The 21312-nt window shown below is 42.4% G+C and overlaps 2 protein-coding genes and 1 pseudogene across 2 annotated transcripts; all 3 read right to left on the bottom strand.

The window, feature by feature from the left end:
- Positions 1-396: 396 nt before the first annotated feature.
- Positions 397-3602, bottom strand: LOC136490145 (uncharacterized). Its single transcript, XM_066486628.1, is given in 2 exon segments — positions 397-1229; positions 1631-3602. A coding segment is annotated over 1 exon segment (651 nt). The 5' UTR covers positions 2801-3602; the 3' UTR covers positions 397-1229; positions 1631-2149.
- Positions 3603-3839: 237 nt separating this feature from the next.
- On the bottom strand, positions 3840-5150 carry LOC136490144 (uncharacterized). The gene is made up of 2 exons (XM_066486627.1): positions 5053-5150; positions 3840-4978 (listed from the first exon to the last, which is right to left on the bottom strand). Exon 2 carries the CDS (start codon positions 4976-4978, stop codon positions 4001-4003), a length of 978 nt encoding a protein of 325 aa, XP_066342724.1. The 5' UTR covers positions 5053-5150; the 3' UTR covers positions 3840-4000.
- A 9468-nt stretch (positions 5151-14618) lies between these two features.
- On the bottom strand, positions 14619-18024 carry LOC136490146 (uncharacterized; annotated as a pseudogene).
- Between the last annotated feature and the right edge of the window lie 3288 nt (positions 18025-21312).

Here is a 21312-nt window from a genome sequence, read left to right on the forward strand (position 1 = left end):
CACTAAGCTGTCCAAGACATGCGCAAACAAAAAAGAAAGAAAAAAACATCAAATTAAAATGTCAAATTTACAAAATCAACTTCACTTGCAGTCTACAATGCCCCATATCATCTTAAATTTTTCAAAGTCCAGACTGAGTATACTGGAAGAAACAAAAAAAAAGGTTTAAGAATAGTGCCAATTTTCTTTTCACAATACTGTACATAAGGATGAACTAATGTCTATGGCCTATACCATATGAGAACAAACATACAATAAAGTTAACACATGATGAAAAACCACAGGAATGCATGTGCCACTTACCTATCAGTATCAATTTCTCAAAAAGTTCCAAATCTGTCCATCAAAACGAACATACTTTCATGCATTTTGCAATGATAGAAGCATGCTTAGGATTCCGCTGACATAAAAGTGTCCCAGTCCAAAAGAATGACAGCATAGTCTAAGGCCGCTGTATCAGGCCCAAAGATACCACAAGGAGAAAAAGGGTCTACAAACAAGAATTGCAATTGAAAGTTAAAAAGATGGAGTTGTGCAACTACTGTAGTCCATAAACCTGAAATCAATGTTTGTATAGATGGGAAATTAGGAACTACATGTAGATATAGGTACGTCCATACGTGAAAATAAATTATGTGCATCAGTTTAATGCTTAAAAACAGTTGAATCCAGAAAAAGCAATCACAGTAACCAGGCATATAAGAACGGCACACACATATTTTCAGTTCTTAGAAATTGAACACCATGGCGCCTGGCACCAATCAACATCAGAGCTACCCGTATATTAACACTTCTCATGGCCACAATTGATCTCCAGCAGTTCATTCAGAAGGGAAGAACCATGTTGGATTCAGAGGCCTGTCCTTTGGTACCTGAAGGTACTCCTCTAATATGCCTGCCGCAAACGGTGCAACTGTACCATATCTCATATTGTACACAAACTTAACTAAAACAGGTGCACAATTATCATAGGCAGAGAATTGACCATCAATGAAATAGATAAGATCTTCTTCAACTCGTCATACTGACACACACGAAAAGTCCTGCTGCTGCATGGGCTGATGAAGATGCAGTCGCCCTTCAAGCTGTTGACCTCAGTGAATCTGACTGGATTGGTGCTCAAGTCCACTTCAAGTACTCTAACCTCACGAATGTGTTCCAAACATTCAGAACCACTAAAGTATGTCAGAATCAGCAATAATTTTCCATGCTACTCTGCTATCTTCCACCTGCGTATACAGGTACCACGGATCTTAGGTAGTTCCTCGGTCACACAACGCTCAACACGAGAAACAAAATAATGCACCCTTATGGACGGTTTCTACAATGTGGCTAAGTATCAGGTGCACAAGCACCACTTGGTACATATGCGCAAAAAAAAAATCAATTTAAAATGTTAAATTTGCAAAATCAACTTCACTTGCAGTCTACAATGCCCTATATCATCTTTAAATTTTCGAAGTCCAGACTAAGTATACTGGAACAAACAAAAGAGGCCTAAGAAGAGTGCCAATTTTGTTTTTCACAATAGTGTATATAATGATGAACTAATCTCTATGACCTACACCTTACAAATATACAATAAAGTTAATACATGATGAAAAACCACATGAATGCATGTGCCACTGACCTACCAGCATCAATTTCTCAAAAAGTTCCAAATCTGTCCATCAAAAGGAACATACTTTCATGCATTTTGCAATGATAGAAGAATGCTTAGGATTCCGCTGACATAAAAGTGTCCCAGTCCAAAAGAATGACAGCATAGTCTAAGGCCACTGTATCAGGCCCAAAGATACCACAAGGAGAAAAAGAGTCTACAAACAAGAATTGCAATTGAAAGTTAAAAAGATTGAGTTGTGCAACTACTGTAGTCCATAAACCTGAAATCAATGTTTGTATAGATGGGAAATTAGGAACTACATATAGATATAGGTACGTCCATACGTGAAAATAAATTAAGTGCATCAGTTTAATGCTTAAAAACAGTTTAATTCAGAAAAGCAATTACAATAACAAGGCATATAAGAATGGCACACACATATTTTCAGTTCTTAGAAATTGAACACCATGCTGCGCCTGGCACCAATCAACATCAGAGCTACCCGTATATTAACACTCCTCATGGCCACAATTGATCTCCAGCAGTTCATTCAGAAGGGAAGAGCCATGTTGGATTCAGAGGCCTGCCCTTTGGTACCTGAAGGTACTCCTCTAATATGCCTGCCGCAAACGGTGTGACTGTACCATCTCTCATATTGTACACAAACTTAACAAAAATAGGTGCATCATTATCATGGGAAGAGAATCGGCCATCAATGAAATAGACAAGATCATCTTCAACTCCGTCATACTGACACACATGAAAAGTCCCTCTGCTGCGTGGGCTGATGAAGATGTAGTGACCATTCAAGCTGTTGATCTGGTTGAATCTGACTGGGTTGGCGCTTAAGTCCACGTCAAGTACTCTAACCTCACGAATGTTTTGCCAACATTCAGAACCACCAAAGTATGTCAGAATCAGCAATAATTTTCAATGCCACTCTGCTATCTACCACCTGCGTATACAGGTACCATCAATCTCAGGCAGTTCCTCGGTCACACAACGCTCAACACGAGAAACCATCAAGCCCCTGTCACCATCTTCAGAGATTTCAATGGAAAAAAGTTCAAAAGCGAGCTTGCTGAACATGTAGAGCTTCCCCTGGTAGAAACTTGAAAGCAATATCGCTGAACCACTAATGCAGCCACCAAGGCACACACACCACGACGACATCCCAGGTGTCCATAGTGCAAGCATAGGTACACATACATAATAGGTTCGTCATGGAGAGGGCAGCCACAATAAACTTGGAGCTAGAGTCAGGTGAAGAGGGCAGGAGTATTGAAAAAGAGCATGGTCACTTCCAATATTTTCCACCTTAATTAATTCAAGCATATAAAAAATGTGTTTTAGGCCTTCTAACGAAGTTGGACTCTAAAATTTTTCTTGTGTGTACTGCATAAATAGGTCCTCCGTAATAATAGTCTAAAAACTTTTGGCTATGGCAAACTGTGCAACTTCGCCAAGAAGACCTATGGCACATATATAGATAAATGATTTCATGTAACTAAAGATTGGTCTGTCGAGTTTAAGGTCCAATATAAAGATATTTAGAACCTTAGTTATTCATAGAAAGAACTGAACTAAGAAGACCATGACAGTGTCATGCTTCAGTTAATTAGAAAAAGCAAGTTGAATACTCATTTACTATCTCTTATACTAAAAAAAAGAGATAACATTGCAATGAAAGATGTCAGAAGTAAAACTGACATGTTTAACATATCACATTTTTTTAACGGGAACATATCATAGACTAGGCTCAGATAAATAGCACCTCTGACAATAGCTGAACATTCAAATCAAGTTTGATATGTAACTAGTAGAAACAATAACAGTATATTAAGTGCTGGAAAACGAAAATAAGAGGATAAGGCTAGCATATGATATGCATATGCCACATCAATATTTTGGCATGTAGAGCGTTTGAGAAATATGAGCATTATAGATCACAACTGAAGCCTCCACCGGTTGCAATTCCCCTCAGCCTTCACCTACGGATAGGAAGTACATCTGAAACAAAACACACATCAATATATATAAGTCACAGCACATTATCACTGTACAAAAAAAGTGAAATATATAAAATGGCACCTCCGATCCAGTTCAAGAAGAAGGAAAAATCCAAATGGGGAGACCAATGTAGCGCTCCTCTGGTACCCCTGAGTTGGCTAGAGGTAGACCGGCAGCAAAACGCCTCACTGTACCATCTCTCATGTTGTACACATATGGAAAACGATTGCCTTCGTCAGAAAAGTAGATAAGGTCACCTTGAACCCCAACATGTAAACCAGGAGAAAAGGACCTGCAACCATATGTGTCGACAAAGATACAGTCGCCATCAAAGTTATGAATCTGGGTGAATCCACAAGGGCGTGTGCTGAAGTCTAATGCAAACACCTAAACACTATGAGGTTTGCGCTCCATCATCCTGTAAGTGTATTCACTGAAGTATCTGATGATTAATAGCAGCTTTCCACGCCGTACCACCATGTTGCACCTCATCCAAGAACAGGGCTCAGATGGGAAAAGGGGATCAATCGTATACTCCTCAGGACAAGACAAACTGACTCCGTGCTCGTCCTTCCTAAGCTCAAAAGCAAAGATTTTTGGTTTGGTCTTCCAAACCATGTACAGCTTCCCCTGATAGAAGGCAAGATCATCACTCGTAGTATTCAATCGAGTGCTTCGGCAAAGATACCATGAGGTCATTCCAGGTTGCCAGATAGCCAGTCCCAGAAATTTTGCAGCCTTGCTGAAAGACAAAGCAGCCACAATGTACTTGGACCCTGAGCTAGGTGAAGCAGATAATACTGCACTGTGATGCAGCCATGGTATGTTGGTGCCAAGAAAGAAAGTTCGGACGACAGCACTACTGGATTCAGCCAAACAACTGTAATCACTAGGGCTCAGAGGCGGAAGATGAACCACCTCGCTGGAGAAAGCATTCACCAAGAAGCACTCGCCATCGCTTTCCCTGTTGACATCCCTGCTGGATCTCACGGCCACGAGCCAGTCGTCGGAAGAGCCCACGACCAGGACATCATCGCCCACCACCTCCACGGGCATCAGGGCGCGCCGGGCGGCAGTCAGCGCCCCGTCGGAGGTCAGGCACGAGAACCTGAACCTGGTGAGCACCAGCACGGGAAGCGGCGCGGGCAGGCCCTGGACGCGCGCGGCGGCGTGCCAGTGGCGGCACACGGACCGCACGCTGGCGCGGTCAGCGAGGCAGGGGAGGAGGCGGAGCACGTTGCCCAAGATGTCCGCCGGAACGTCCGCCCACAACGGCGCCTCCGCCGGCGCCTCGCTTCCCACGTAGGGACTTGATCTGTTCCGGGACCTTTCGTCCAACACCTCGCGTGCGCATACCATTGGCATCTGAGACACAGACGCTCTGCAGTGATCACCACCGGTGGCCATGGGAGATGCCGTACAGGAGAGACGGGGCTCACCGTCACCGGCAGATTCGGAGATGGAATCCGTCGCCATTGGGGACCTTCGTTGCGGGATTTCTAGATCTCATCTGACGAGCGACGAGCCTATCTTTTTTTACGGCCTTAATCGGATCGGTGCCATTATAATTCTTGCTTAGAAATATCATTACTATTTAGCTATTTATAAGCGTGCCATTAAAATTATACCGGAGTATGAAAAATGTCATTATGTACACTTTTGCCGCGACCTGTGGCCCACATGCAGATGTATAGAGCGGGTACGTACATTCGTATGGACCGTTATGCCCCCAGATTCTCCATACATGTGCGCCGGTTTGACTGGATTGACTCAATCCGTCCATTCCCCACCGCCTCCTCTCTCTCTCGAACCCTAGCTCGTCCGCCTCAGAGGCGACTGCGACCGACGGCGGCGGCGACCACGACTACCGAGGGCGCCGGCGTCGACCGCGACTACTGCTGCTCCTTCCTCGCCCCATCTGCTGAGCGAAGGCGACTGCGATCGGCGGCGGCGACTACCGAGGGAGCCGGCATCGACCACGACTACTGCTGCTCCTTCCCCGCCCTATCTGCTGAGCGGGAAATGGCATCCACAGCTGCCTGTTCAAAGTGCTAGCCAGGTTGGTGGTCTCCCACGGATCGATTGCCCCAAATGCAAGATCCAGGTCATTAGGCGAAAGAGCAAGGCTCACAATATGTATTACACTTGCCCCAACAATTTCCCGGTAATTTATCTTGCTTTTCCTTTGATATTGGGTTCCATGTGTTGTCCAGCTGCAAATAGTGTTAAGTGGGTTGGGGTTTTGATTGTCAATTGCAGAACGATGACACTTGTGCGAACTATTGGTTTGAGGATCAATACCTGGCCTATCTGCGCGTCAATCATCCAGACAAGCTCAGGGATGTGGAAGTAAAAGGTGTACAGGGCCCTTTTGTTGATCCTGCGATTCAAGGCATAGAACAGAAGAGTGACACAAAGATTGGGATGATGGACTTGAAGGTTCAGATCATTGACTTGAAGGTTGACATTTTAAAGTTGGAGCAGGAGATGAAAGAATTGAAGAATGGAGGATTGAATAAGGCTTTTAGCTTAGGCAATGCATTAGTTGCTATGGTGATGCTAAATCTGTTTGTAAGCCTCTTAGTTGCAGTAGTTTGGAAATGAACTAGTATGCACCTTGGTTCCAGTAGTTTGGAGTTTACTGATCTTAGCCTGTAGGTTGTCAAGTGCTACTACTAATTTCTATCTGTGCAACTGTGTATCTGTGCTGAAGGAATGTATGTTTACGTAGGTTATGTGAATTTGTGATGAATCTGTCAATGTGAGCTATAGCATTTGGTGGCAGAGATGTATGTTTTGCAAAGGCAAGCTGTTCCACATGACCTGAAAAACAAACAAGTGGATTTGTATGTGAATTTGTGATGAATCTGTCAATATGAATCTATGAATCCGTGAATCCTTTTGGTGTATGTAGCCTGCAGTTAACTGACAATCCTTTTGGTGTATTTTTTATATGAATAATCCTTTGGGTGTCATCTGAGGATCCTATGTGATCTTAGCCTGTAGGTTGTCAAGTGCTTTGAGTCATGCTTGATAACTGGCTCTTAATTTTATGCTTGCATATGTCATCAGCTTATTGCCTTTCTTATTGCTGATAACACACTTCACCACTGGTTTAGGCTCTTGTTGAAAAGGATTGGTTAGCATTTGGTCATCCATTTGCAGAGAATGGGAGTTCCAACAGTAGCTGAGAATGGGGGGTCATCAAGTTCCAGATAAACACAGACAAGCAGCGTTCTAGATAAATACAGACAAGCAGCGACAATGGAATGGAATGGCCCTAGCATACATCAAGTTCAGGCCGTACCATACATCCAGTTCAAGGCCTACAATACATAACGTTCAGGAGACAAAAGAAACTGTCACATGGTGTTTAAGGCCTATAATACATCAAGTTCAAGGCCTACATTACATCAAGTTCAAGGCCTACAATACATAACCTTCATGCTTGTGATCACAACAAATTACATGGTGTTTAAGAAGTCCTTTAGGCTTCTCACAACACTAGCTGCTGGAGCAGCAGCTTTCTTTTGTTGCTTCTTTTTCTTATGTGTCTTCTTCTTCTTAGGTGTTTTCTTCTTCTTGGATGCACCATTCTTCTTAGGTGTTGTCTTCTTCTTCTTTATTTGTGAAGGTCCAGCACTATCATCATCTTTCAACTGTTGCCTTTTCCTACAGATGCACACTATGATTAGCAAAAACTAGGGAATGTCACAAGAATTGGAAAGAGACATACAAATTATTTTACCTTTTTTTCTTTGAATTCAGTCCAACTTCACCATCTTCTCCTAGCTCTGGTTGTTTGCAAGTCTTAGAGAAGTGCCCAAAATCTCCACACCTTTTACACCTAACCTTCTTCTTGGTAGCATTTTTCTCAAGGCAACCTCTAATTCTAATTGCTCTCAGCCTACCTGTAGCTCTACCTAGCAGAGGAGGGAGAACTTTGAAGCCTAGGTCAACCTATGGCCACTATGACCTGTCTGGTAATGGCTCAACTCTAGAAGCATATGCAGCCCTGAATCTCTGAACAAAGTAGTACTCATGCACAAAATCTGCTATTTTAATTCCTCTGTTGGAAAGAATCCATGTCAGGGCATGTTTGCATGGTTTTCCTGTGATTTGCCACTCCCTACATGAACAGGAGTGACCTTGCAGGTCAACCATGTGCCTCTTGTGGTTGTTCTAGTCATCTATAAGTGTTATTTCAGCTATGCCTTCATCACTTCTTTCAACCTTCACAACTTTGAGGTTTTTGCTTATAGTGTTTAGGTCTTTGATGACATTAGGCAGTATACCATCCTGCATATCCTTACCAATCTGCCTTCTTAAGTACCTCTTTTCCATTATGAGTTTCCTAATCTCATCTACCAGTTCATGCAGCAAAAGTCCTTTCAACTTCTTTATCTGAGCATTGAAACTCTCAGAAACATTATTGGTCAAATAGTCACATTTACTTAGCTCTAAAAATCCACACATGTACCATATCAAATTGTGATGTTGCTGAAGGAAGTCAATGGCATCTGGGGCAAAATCTACTATCTTCTATATGTGCCACCTGAACAGCCCTTTTGTGTAACTCCTTGTAGCAGGGTATAGGTGGTCAGTAAACACATCTCCTTGATAATGCTTCATAAAGTTGTTGTACATGTGCCTCATACACTCTCTATACTCCACTTCAGGGAACACTGCACCCACAGCCTTCTCAAGTCCTTTACAAGCATCAGTACATATGACTAAACCTGTAGGTGAACCCACTGCTCTATGCAACTGCTGCATGAACCACTTCCAATTGTCTTCTGTTTCAGAATCAAACACACCATATGCCACATGGTATAACCATTTGTGCCCATCCACAGCAGTTGCTGATGCCAACTGCCCTCTATATTTGCCATGCAATGTAGACGTATCTACACCTATAAATGGCCTACAACCAGCTAAGAAGCCATCAATACATGGCTTCAGGGCTACAAAAATCCTCTTGAAGCGCTTCTTCTTCTTCCCTTCTAACTCTATCTCTACAATGCTTCCAGGAGAACTTATTTCTATCTGTGCTTTCCAATTGAACAATAGCTGAAAACTTTCTGAGTACTTCCCATGAACCTGTTGTAGGGCAACCTTCAAATCTGACCATGCCTTGGAGTATTTCAGTTTAATGCCATAGTCTCCTAGCTTGTCCTTTGCATCCTTGGCTCCTTTATTTGGGTTCTTCTTGACCTAGTCCGCCAACCTATCTGCACACCAACTTTGACTAGCCATCTTTCCCTCCCTCAGCTTGGTAGTGGGACAATTATGTTCAGCAGGCAATGTTTTAATCTACATAAGAAATTAAGATGAATATCATATGTATAACTGAATAAGTTACAAACAGAAATAAAAGGACGACACCAACCTGTATTGTTTTATTATAAAAAATCCTAGATGCATGAATTCTCCATGGGCACCCTTTGGCAGCACAATGTGCAATGAATCTTGTCTTGTCAGTTTGCAACTTAGCTAACTCGAAACCTTTCTTGACAGCGTAATGTCAAATAGCTTTCCTGAATGTTACTATGTCAGGAAACAATTGTCCATTGACAATATTTGGATTTTCAGGATCGTGGAGGACATTTATTTCCTGGGGATCTACATCATCAATTTCTGCCTCAAGAGGAGCACCTCCATCAGCAACAATAGGATCAGCATTATCAACAGATGGTTGGGCACTGTCAGTGTTGGCTGGGTGTGTAGGTGGTAATGAAATGTAGATGTGCTCATCATCAACCCCAACATACTCCTCTTCATTATCAAATATGTTTGGCTCCCTATCAGGCTCTATGTTTGACTCATCGGCAGTACAAGGATTGGCATCAGTAGAAGCTTGGGCATTTGGAATGGCAGCAGAAGAAGCATTTGCATTTGGAATGGCAGCAGAAGACGCACTTGTATTTGGAATGGCAGCAGAAGAAGCATTTGCATTTGGAATGGCAGCAGAAGAAGCATTTGCATTTGGAATGGCAGCAGAAGAAGCATTTGCATTTGGAATGGCAGCAGAAGAAGCACTTGCATTTGGAATGGCAGCAGTAGAAGCACTTGCATTTGGAATGGCAGCAGTAGAAGCACTTGCATTGGAATGGCAGCAGTAGAAGCATTAGTTGCATTTGGAATGGCAGAAGCACAAGCATTTGCATCAGGATTGAAATAAGTAGGTTTGACTGCTCCACCATCAGGTGGAATAACACATAAAGGCTCTATCAACTCATACTCAAATGCATTAGCAATAGCATTATCAAAGACTCCTACCAACACACAGCAACACATTTCAGACTTATACATGTCAAACATATCTATCATCTAAATGTCACTGACTAATCTGACATCTTCTTGCACATTCTTGTCAAAGAACCATAGAGATGCAGACTGGTTAGAGGCCCATTTAACTTCATTCCGCAAGCTTTCCATCAACAAGTCTAAAGAAAACGACCCTATCTCGACATTTCACTTAATCATAGAACCTTTGGTGTAAACTTTCCTACCCAACGTATCTGTTGTATTGAAACCTTCAACTTTAATCTCTAGCGAGAAGAGGTCGGTCCTAGCAGGAAGTAAGCAGATCAAGTTAACGAGTTTTACAACAAATTGCAGTAACAACTAGGGTACCCTAACAACTAGCCTATTCGTCGAGGGAAAGTCATGTCAGATCGATGCATGCCTCGGTATGCTGTCGTCCATTGCTGCAGCTGTGGATGCCATCTCCGCTCAGCAGATGGGGCGGGGAAGGAGCAGTAGTAGTCGCGGTCGATACCGGCGCCCTCGGTAGTCGCGGTCGCCGCCGTCGCGAGCAGTAGTCGCCGCCACCGCCAATCGCAGTCGCCTCCGCTCAGCAGATGGGGCGGGGAAGGAGCAGCAGTAGTCGCGGTCGATGCCGGCGCCCTCGGTAGTCACGGTCGACGCCGGCGTTGGTCGCAGTCGCCTCCGAGGCGGACGAGCTAGGGTTCGAGGCGGATGATCTAGGGTTAGAGAGAGAGAGAGAGAGAGGAGGCGGCGGGGAATGGACGGATTGAGTCGATCAAGCCAAACCGGTGCATATGTATGGAGAATCTGGGGCACAACGATCCATACGAATGTACGTACCCGCTGTATACACCTGCATGTGGGCCACAGGTCGCGGCAAGTGTACATAATGGCATTTTTCAGACTCCAGTGTAATTTTAATGGCACGCTTACAAATAGCTGAATAGTAATGGTATTTCTAATAAATGCGAGAATTATAATGGCACCAATCTAATTAACCCTTTTTTATGACAGATTACAAATGGAAGCACTCTAGAGTCCAGAGTGTAGAAAAGACGAGATTTTTCTTTTTATAAAGAAAGAAAACTTTCAGAGATGGGCTCAGGATTTGGGTCTCGTTTTCATTTGGGCTGAGAACTTGGTACCCAAGCCTGCCAAGAGAAATGGCAGCCAGCGGGCCTGGTCGATTAAGTTGGACAAACCTTAGCTGGACTCGAAGCGGTGACAAAAAGATCTGGCACTGTGGCCCATATAGCAGATTTCATTATTGGATTTCTCTGTTTAATCTGGAAAGGAGAATTGCTAATGATTCTCACTACGACATACTCCCTCATAGTGTATTCTAAGAATTTTAGGATAATTAAGTAAGAACATAAAAAGCGCATGTACCCTCATTTTACTTCCTAACTAGACGCTATCATCAACGTGATTGATGGTGATTGGTTGATAAATTGGAAGTGTTTAATGCAAAACTAGTTTTTCTCCTCTAAAATACATTATATTTGAGGACAAATTTTGAATGCTAGAATGCACTATGTTACAGGATGAAGAGAGTACTGTATATATAATAAATACTCCCTCCATTATTATACATAAATAGCCTGATTAGGAATGTAACTATCTAGAGATCACTCAGCTACACCATCAGGCTGCACCACATTACACACCATCATAGCAAAGAGGGCAAGACAGTTTTTTTTGACAAAAAGGGCAAGACAGAGTTGAAGAGCGAAGGGCCATGACTGAACCACCAACTCCGAGGCACACTACTCGAAAAAAAATAATATATTTTTCATATGAAGTTAGATAAAGACAAAATTCATATTAAAACTATAGAGCTCAATGCAACTTTGAGCTTGACAGGTTTTTATTTAAAATCATTTGGAGTCCTAAATATTCCTTTTAAGTTCTCATATTTTGAATATAAAATTTAGGATTCTCAGAAAAGTATAGATGTCGACTTGGATATATACTTAACTTATAGTTTTAAACAACACAATCTACAACTTGGTAGTTGACAACTTTTTCATTTGAAATCGTTTAGAGTATTAACTATTCATTTTAAGTTCTAAGATTTAAATTTTAATATTTTGAGACGACCTCGGATGTTGACATAGGAATCTACAACTTCGTAGTTGATATGTATTTATTCCAGATTGTTAAAAGTCTAAAATACTTGTTTTATGTTTTCATAGTTTAAATGAAAAAAATTAAATTTCAAACTCTTAGATATTGATATGGCCTATATTTTCTTTTTTTTACGAGACCTAGTTACAAACGCAGACGCTCACAAACACAAACGCACACCCTACCCCTATGAGCACCTCTGAAAATCTGAGTTGGATAGGCAAATCTCGAGATTAACAAAGTAACCACATACGTCTCGCTGTCAACGGGCATGTTGCCTAACTGAAAGAATAGCACCGTTAAATCCTGGAATAAATCCAAGATCCTTGAACTTGGATGGCCAGATTCCACTACAACGAACCCAACCAGCTAAACTACGCTCACTTTGCAATATGGTCTATATGAATGATGTAGTTCTCAATATGATCGATATTCTTGTAGTTAATAGATTTCTTATTCGAGATCATTTAGAGTTCGGCGTGACAAGGAACAAGAACAGGGGATCACAGTGTGCTCGGTTGCACAGTGATTTATGTTCCTCGAATCAGAGGGGCCAAAGGCCTTCGATTTGTTTTAACCTTCAAGTGGACTTTTGTGGGCTGGGTCTCCTCTGCCTTGCGAAGCTGGCTTGCTGCAGTGGTTCAGCCCACAAATTAAAACAATTGCAATGTAGAAATGCAGTTCGACACTGTAGAAGATGTTATAAAAAACAATATGCAGGTGTAACAAAGATGAAACTATCAAGTACATTGGATACGTTTTCCGTGTAATTCATGCTTCCAACTAGAGGATTAAAACAACCAAAACAAATCGTCATAGCATGCACAACATGCGATTATTACTAGTGAAAAATAACTGTTGCTTGAGGATTAAAAAGATTTAATAACTTTAACACAAAAGATTTATGGAAACATATTCGAGATGCACTCTACCATTTGTTTCTTGTTTGAAATCCAAACTCAAAAGTATGTTAGAAGAACCAAAAAACAATTTCACAGTGCATATATGTCATTTTATCTTTATTATTATAGTTAGGGCATTAAACCTATATTGCTATGTATTAGAAAAAGAACACTAAAGTTGTATCTTGAAGACTAAATTTGACAGCAGGAATGCATATGTGCCAGTTTCCTGTAATCCACATTCAGACTAAAAAAATCCAAATGTACTGATAACAAGGTAATAGTTGCCGCTTGACATGCATCCAAAGTAACAATATCAAGTCTCGCCTCTTTTCAAATATCTATACATAACATAATGAAAAAAGGGTTTATCAGAATTTCAGAGCTGGTTTATAAATTTGTAGTGAGATTCCAAAAACTTCATAAAATATATTTATACAAAGTTGGATAAAATATTAATTTATAAAAAAGTGTAGCTTTCAACGAGTAGAGCTGCTCACATTGTACTTTATATCACACGAAAAACGACATTCATACCTATTAACCATAAAACAAGTGAAACAAAAAGATTCTAAAGGTTTATCTCAAGGAAATACTATCATGATATATAGAGAGAAGACCTCCACTAAGATCAATCGATTAAATACATTGCAGGTGCAATGCATTGCAAGTTTGCTGTCATAATGCATTTATCACAATGTTTGCCGTTGATTTTTTTTTGCGACGAAAGAAGAATTATATTAGATAATAGCTGGGTACATCAACATGTTACAAGCACTCTATACTACACAAATATCCAGAAACTGATTTTATGAGTACAAACCAAAGCTTCGCGATTATAATGACTAAAAATAATGCACCCTTATGGACGGTTTCTACAATGTGGCTAAGTATCAGGTGCACAAGCACCACTTGGTACATATGCGCAAAAAAAAAAAATCAATTTAAAATGTTAAATTTGCAAAATCAACTTCACTTGCAGTCTACAATGCCCTATATCATCTTTAAATTTTTCAAAGTCCAGACTAAGTATACTGGAACAAACAAAAGAGGCCTAAGAAGAGTGCCAATTTTGTTTTTCACAATAGTGTATATAATGATGAACTAATCTCTATGACCTACACCTTACAAATATACAATAAAGTTAATACATGATGAAAAACCACATGAATGCATGTGCCACTGACCTACCAGCATCAATTTCTCAAAAAGTTCCAAATCTGTCCATCAAAAGGAACATACTTTCATGCATTTTGCAATGATAGAAGCATGCTTAGGATTCCGCTGACATAAAAGTGTCCGAGTCCAAAAGAATGACAGCATAGTCTAAGGCCACTGTATCAGGCCCAAAGATACCACAAGGAGAAAAAGGGTCTACAAACAAGAATTGCAATTGAAAGTTAAAAAGATTGAGTTGTGCAACTACTGTAGTCCATAAACCTGAAATCAATGTTTGTATAGATGGGAAATTAGGAACTACATATAGATATAGGTACGTCCATACGTGAAAATAAATTAAGTGCATCAGTTTAATGCTTAAAAACAGTTTAATTCAGAAAAGCAATTACAATAACAAGGCATATAAGAATGGCACACACATATTTTCAGTTCTTAGAAATTGAACACCATGCTGCGCCTGGCACCAATCAACATCAGAGCTACCCGTATATTAACACTTCTCATGGCCACAATTGATCTCCAGCAGTTCATTCAGAAGGGAAGAGCCATGTTGGATTCAGAGGCCTGCCCTTTGGTACCTGAAGGTACTCCTCTAATATGCCTGCTGCAAATGGTGCGACTGTACCATCTCTCATATTGTACACAAACTTAACAAAAACAGGTGCACAATTATCATAGGCAGAGAATTGACCATCAATGAAATAGATAAGATCTTCTTCAACTCCGTCATACTGACACACACGAAAAGTCCTGCTGCTGCATGGGCTGATGAAGATGCAGTCGCCCTTCAAGCTGTTGATCTCGGTGAATCTGACTGGATTGGTGCTCAAGTCCACTTCAAGTACTCTAACCTAACGAATGTGTTCCAAACATTCAGAACCACCAAAGTATGTCAGAATCAGCAATAATTTTCCATGCCACTCTGCTATCTTCTACCTGCGTATACAGGTACCACGGATCTTAGGTAGTTCCTCGGTCACACAACGCTCAACACGAGAAACCATCAGGCCCCTGTCACCATCTTCAGAGATTTCAATGGAAAAAAGTTCAAAAGCGAGCTTGTTGAACATGTAGAGCTTCCCCTGGTAGAAGGCAATATCGCTGGACCCAGTGATGCAGCCGCCAAGGCACACACACCACGACGACATCCCAGGCGTCCATAGCGCAAGCATAGGTACGTTCATCGTGGAGAGGGCAGCCACAACACACATGGAGCTAGAGTCAGGTGAAGAGGATAAGACCACCTTATGGAACGACATCGCACACTGCGGGCCGTGGACTATACACAGCATCTGACCAGAGCCATTGATGACAGGGAGAGATAGAGATCTCTTGCAGGCATCAACACAGTTGGTGAGAGATCTGATGCAGGCAGGGAAAGAATTAGAGCCATTGGTGACAGCGAAACATCTGCTGTGGCCATCAGCAGAATTAGACAAGGCAGCAACAGAGTTGGAGTCTGGATCTGGCGGGACACAGATCGTATGCAGTGGCTGTTCACACTGCAAGATATGCAGTGGCCATATCCGAGCCATTCATCTAATGGGGAACGATAGGATTAGGGATCTTCTTTTTCCCCTCCTTTCTTCATTACCTTTTACTCAAACGAATGCAATAATTCAAGAGGATATACCACTGTATAGTAGCAGACCATATATGGTGCCCAGCAGAACACATGCCCACTTACTGATCATATTCAAAATCAGAGTTTGCTGAATTGTCAGCTATACAGAACAGATGCCCACATACGGGACATATTGGATCTCTTTTGCTCCAGGTTACTAATTCATTGCTAAATCCTACATATATTTTACTCTAAACTGAAGCATTTTTAACCCCAAAAGCTTAATACAAAAGTGGTGAGTCACAAAGCTGAACGAAAGAGCATATATATAGCACTGTTCCTATCTTCATATGCCCACCATTTGACTTTTCTTTCTTCTTAAGACCAGTACAATTTGCAAACTGTTCAGGTAAGCTGAATGGTGCTTGAACATTAGAATTTTCAGCATCAATTTTAGGAGGTTTTCCGATTTTTCCTTCCACCTGCTTACTCACATTATGAAGTGCCTGTTCAACGAGCAAGTAGCAATCTTCAAAATCAGTTGCTCGTGAAGCCAATAGAAAGAATATCTGGCAAAGATTTTTGCACCGAAGTGTAGCATAACTTAGGATTTTCCTCTATATCCCTCCCATGCATATCTTGGATAATCTCTGAACTTGCACCTCCAGTCCATCGCTTCAAAATGTATCTTTCAGGCAATAACTACATGTGACAATCTGATCAGCAAGGTTGACTATAACTGTACGCTCTAATTCAAGTGTAGATGACTCCCCAAGAGCTCCAATTGCAATGGAAAATTCTGTGCTTCTGTCTGAATCTACTATGTAAGCTGCTAGCGACTTTTCATATTCACCTTGGAAGGCTTCAAAAATCACAGGTGTATATTCACCTTGATTCGAATAAACAAACCTATAGGTTGTCACTAATCCATCAAGACCACTCTTGTTTGCATAGCATTTCCTAACATCAAACCCCATCCTACCACCATATGTGACCCAGAAGTTCCAAGCCTCATCAACACTGCTAAATGTCATACTTATTTTAGGAATCCAAAAAGGAGTTGCAGACACCCTGTAGTTATAAATATTGTCAGTTCTATATTTCATCAGTAATAATCAAAAGAACCAACCAGAAAAAAAATCAAAATATTATGTTTCCCTAACATTCTTAAGACATTTCAACAAGTTAAATCAACTATGCATGACCTGATCAGATAGCTTTGGAAAAAGGATTAGCACAACCTTGTAGGCGATTCCTCGAGCACATGTTGGGTGTCATCTGTGGCACCATCATCTGCAGCTGCTGGGGTGCTTGCTGGAATGCTTTGCGCCATGGGAGGTTGCACGGGGGCATGGGGAAGGCGCGTGGCGTTGGCCTCCTTCGATGCGTACGCCCTGCTCGGTGTCGGCGTGGACGTCGTGACGCCTCCTGTTGTGATGGAATGAGGACATTGAAGGACGGCAACTTCAACAGGCGCATGCGGAGCAGCATCGCCTCCACTAGCTGTGAGGGGATCTGCGAGGAGGGGTCCTGGGCGTTCCATGGCGCGGCAGCTCGCCGGCCTCCCTGCGCTCGCCCGCTGCCACGGTCTCCAGGATATGGCGCCAAAGCTGTGGAGTTTTCCTTCCAACAACGCCAGGGAAAGGAAAAAAAGTAAAATCCCTCATCCCAACCGTTTCTCATCCGATGAATGGGTCAGATATGGCCACTGCATATCTTGCAGTGTGAATAGCCACTGTGTGTCCGATCTGGCGAAGGAGGTGGGAGATGGATGACATCCTGGGAGAAAGCTTTCATCAAGAAGCACGGGCCGTCACCAGATAAAAGACCTTCGTAGGGCTGCACTCCGACGAGCCATCCCTGGAACGAGCCCACGCAGCGGACATCTCCTTGCCCCACGCCTTCCAAGGGAAGAAGGATGCGACGCATGCCCGTCATGGCCCCATCGGAGCAGAAGCTGGAGAAATCGAAGTCGTGGAGCACAAGCAGGGGCAGCGGCGGCGGCGGCCGGTGGAGGCGCGCCGCGGCGAGCCACGCGCGGCAGACGGCGCGCATCCTGGCGCGGTCCTCCGTGCGGGCGAGGAGGCCGGCCACGACGCCGAGGATGTCGGGCAGGAGGTCCGCCAACGACCTTAGCCCCGCGTCGAACCTTGGCGGCTCGGGGGCCAGGTTGCATATCGTCGAACACCTTGCCTGCGTAGCCGCCACCGACGACCGTGGAGGCATATCCCCATGGGCGTGAGGGGCGCAAACAGGCAGAGGTGGGTGCTGAGTCTGATTGCCTGAGCCGCCTGCGCCGGAGTTCATGGCCGTCGGAGGCTGCTGAAACGCCGGAGCTTCTCGCATCTCGCCTCGGCCCTCGGGGAGAAGAGCCGCCCGGCTGCCGACTTGAGAAAAATCCCCAATAACTATAGGAAATTTTATTACTCCTGTTTGAACAGAAAATTTCCTAATATGACACGCGAGGTCCCAATTGGTAACGGCCATTCGGTCACTGCCTTGTGGGCCAGCAATCTCCGTTTGAACAAAAAAAAAAGAGAAATATATAAACATGCTAGTAATAGTTTTAGTGAGTATTTTCACAAAGACAAAACCATGTGTTAACAGTTAACACTGCTCACATGTTACAACAATAAGTAACCATGTGTTTACATAAGGTAGCATGGTTTTAACATTGAGATTCAGTTTAAGACCAATTAAATAGACTAGTATTTCTACCATTGTAAAGAGTCAGGGAAGCTTTAGGAGGGGCTTGCAAAGTGGAGATATGTAGAGCATCTCCAGCGGTAGAAGAAAACTCCAATCCAAAAAACTAGTTATTAGGGGGTTTACAAAACGTGTTTTGGAATTTTAAAGGCCTTCTCTCCAGCAGAGAAAATCAATCCCTAATAAGAAAAATAGTGTATTGAGTGAGAAGAGCTCTCCTCTTTATTTGAGAGGTGGGACCGTGGGAGACTATGATTTGAGAGACCTAGAAATTTTTTTTCTCATTGGGGTTGGATTTGAGGAACTGCTGGAGCTACAAGATCTTTAAAATAACAGTTTTTTTTCTCATTCGGGGTTAGGCCCCGTTCGGCTTACCCAGAAGCCGGCTTGTTCGGCTTCTTTTTTCAGCTGGAACAGCATTTTTCTCTCACAATAATTCAGCCAGAACAGTGTTTTTCAGCCAGTTTCAGCCAAAATTCAGCGAGCCGAACGGGGCCTTTTACGTGAAGGATCGTCTCATACTTCCTCTATGTTGTAAAATAGTGCATTTTGTCATGTAGTATAGTGCATTCTGAAGATTTTATGATAAAGATTTTATGATAAATTAAAAGAGCATGCAAAAGATGTATATGTCATCTTTTATTTTTTAATCAGACGTTATCATCAATGATTAATGATGGTTGGTAATAAATGGCAAATAGCAATATAACACCTACCAAATTTATGCTTCTATTTAATCCAAATTATTTTCTATCCCCTAGAATCTCTTATATTTGAGTATAAGTTTTAAATGCTTGTATAAGGGAGTAAGTGATAGATTGAGTTATCCGTTTTGCTATGGGGTTGGCTGTTTCAATAATAAGCTTAGAACTTTCTAATTTATAGTTGAGTTGATATGGTAGAGTTTTTGATTAGGGGAGGTGTGCAAGTCAGGTGTTCTTCGCTTTAAACTCAGCTTGACTCTTATGTTTTCAATAGAAGCAAGAACAAATGGTCTTTTATCTAAGAAAAGTTTAAAGAGTCAATAAATTAACAATAATCCACAGTGAATATATATTGATTTTATCATATTATGATAAAGGCATTAAACCTGGAGTATATTTCTATCTATGTATTAAAAAATAAAAACACTAAAGTGGTATAATACATTTGACAATGCATATGTGGTAGTTTCTTGTAATCCATATCAGGCTCCGAAATTCCCAAATGTACTAGTGACCAGGTAAAAGTTGCCATGCATGCCAAGAAACAACAAATCAACCAACAATATTTTTCAGCCTGACTTATCAGCCATGTGAAAGGTCCTAATGGCTAGAGGGGAGGTGAATAGCCTAATAAAAATTTCTACAACAACACTTAACAAAATGGTTAGACAATTATGAGGCAAAACAAGTGTTGCGCTAGCCTACTCAAAATGCAAGCCACCTATCACAATTCTAGTTTAGATAGTATCTATTCACACAATAGCTATGACACTACTCTATGTTAGTGTGCTCTCAAAGACTAACTAAAGAGCCACACCAACCAAGCATGCAAGCTCTCACAACTAGCTACACTAAAGAGCTTGACAACTAGTTTGTGGTAATGTAAAAAGAGTGATCAAGAATGTTATACCGCCGTGTAGATGAATGAACCAATCAATCGCAAGGATGAATAACAATGAAGACCAATCACTTCGAAATCAATGATGAACACAATGATTTTTTTACCGAGGTTCACTTGCTTGCCAGCAAGCTAGTCCTCGTTGTGGCGATTCACTTACTTGGAGGTTCACACGCCAAACCCTCAATAGGGTGCCGCACAACCAACACAAGATGAGGATCACACAAGCCACGAGCAATCCACTAGAGTACCTTTTGGCGCTTCGCCGGGAAAAGGTCAAGAACCCCTCACAATCACCACGATCGGAGCCAAAAACAATCACCACCCTCCGCTCAATGATCCTCGCTGCTCCAAGCCATCTAGGTGGCGGCAACCACCAAGAGTAACAAGCGAAATCCGCAGCGAAACACGAACACCAAGTGCCTCTAGATGCAAACACTCAAGCAATGCACTTGGATTCTCTCCCAATCTCACTAAGATGATGAATCAATGATGGAGATGAGTGGGAGGACTTTGGCTAAGCTCACAAGGTTGCTATGTCAATGAAAATGGCCAAAGATATGAGCTACAGCTGGTCATGGGGCTTAAATAGAAGCCCCCATGAAATAGAGCTGTTATACCCCTTCACTGGGCATAACACGGGCCGACCGGACGCTCCGGTCCAACTAACCGGATGCTGCACCTCAGCGTCCGGTCGCCCGATGGTGGCCACGTGTCTCCTGCGTTCAACTGTGAACGATTGATCTCAACAGTCAAAATATTGACCGGACGCTCCGACAGAGCTGACCGGACGCTCCGATAGAGCTGACCGGACGCTGGACCCTCAGCGTTCGATCGTTTACAGTAAGGGTGCAAAACATCTTTTTGCTGACCGGATGCGTCCGGTCAAGCCTGACTGGACACAGCCCAGCGTCCGATGCTTAACCTTAAGCACTGTGCTGACCGACAACATGACCGGACGTAGCCTTTCAGCATCCGGTCGCAGAGTGACCCAGCGTTCGATCAGTAGACCGACGTTAGCATCATTTCGACCAACTCTATTTCACCTCTAACTTCTTCACCCTTGCTTAAATGTGCTAACCACCAAGTGTATCACCTTGTGCACATGTGTTAGCATATTTTCACAAACGTTTTCAAGGGTGTTAGCACTCCACTAGATCCTAAATGCATATGCAATGAGTTAGAGCATCTAGTGGCACTTTGATAACCGCATTACGATACGAGTTTCACCCCTCTTAATAGTACGGCTATCAAACCTAAATGTGATCACACTCTCTAAGTGTCTTGATCACCAAAACAAAATAGCTCCTATGGTTTATACCTTTGCCTTGAGCTTTTTGTTTTTCTCT

This window comes from Miscanthus floridulus, chromosome 10 (genome assembly GCF_019320115.1).
Source record: "Miscanthus floridulus cultivar M001 chromosome 10, ASM1932011v1, whole genome shotgun sequence".
NCBI lineage: Eukaryota > Viridiplantae > Streptophyta > Magnoliopsida > Poales > Poaceae > Miscanthus > Miscanthus floridulus.

Bases quoted from the DNA above. Each gene is read 5' to 3' on its own strand.
- LOC136490144 (XM_066486627.1), bottom strand. From the start codon at position 4,978: ATGCCAATGGTATGCGCACGCGAGGTGTTGGACGAAAGGTCCCGGAAC.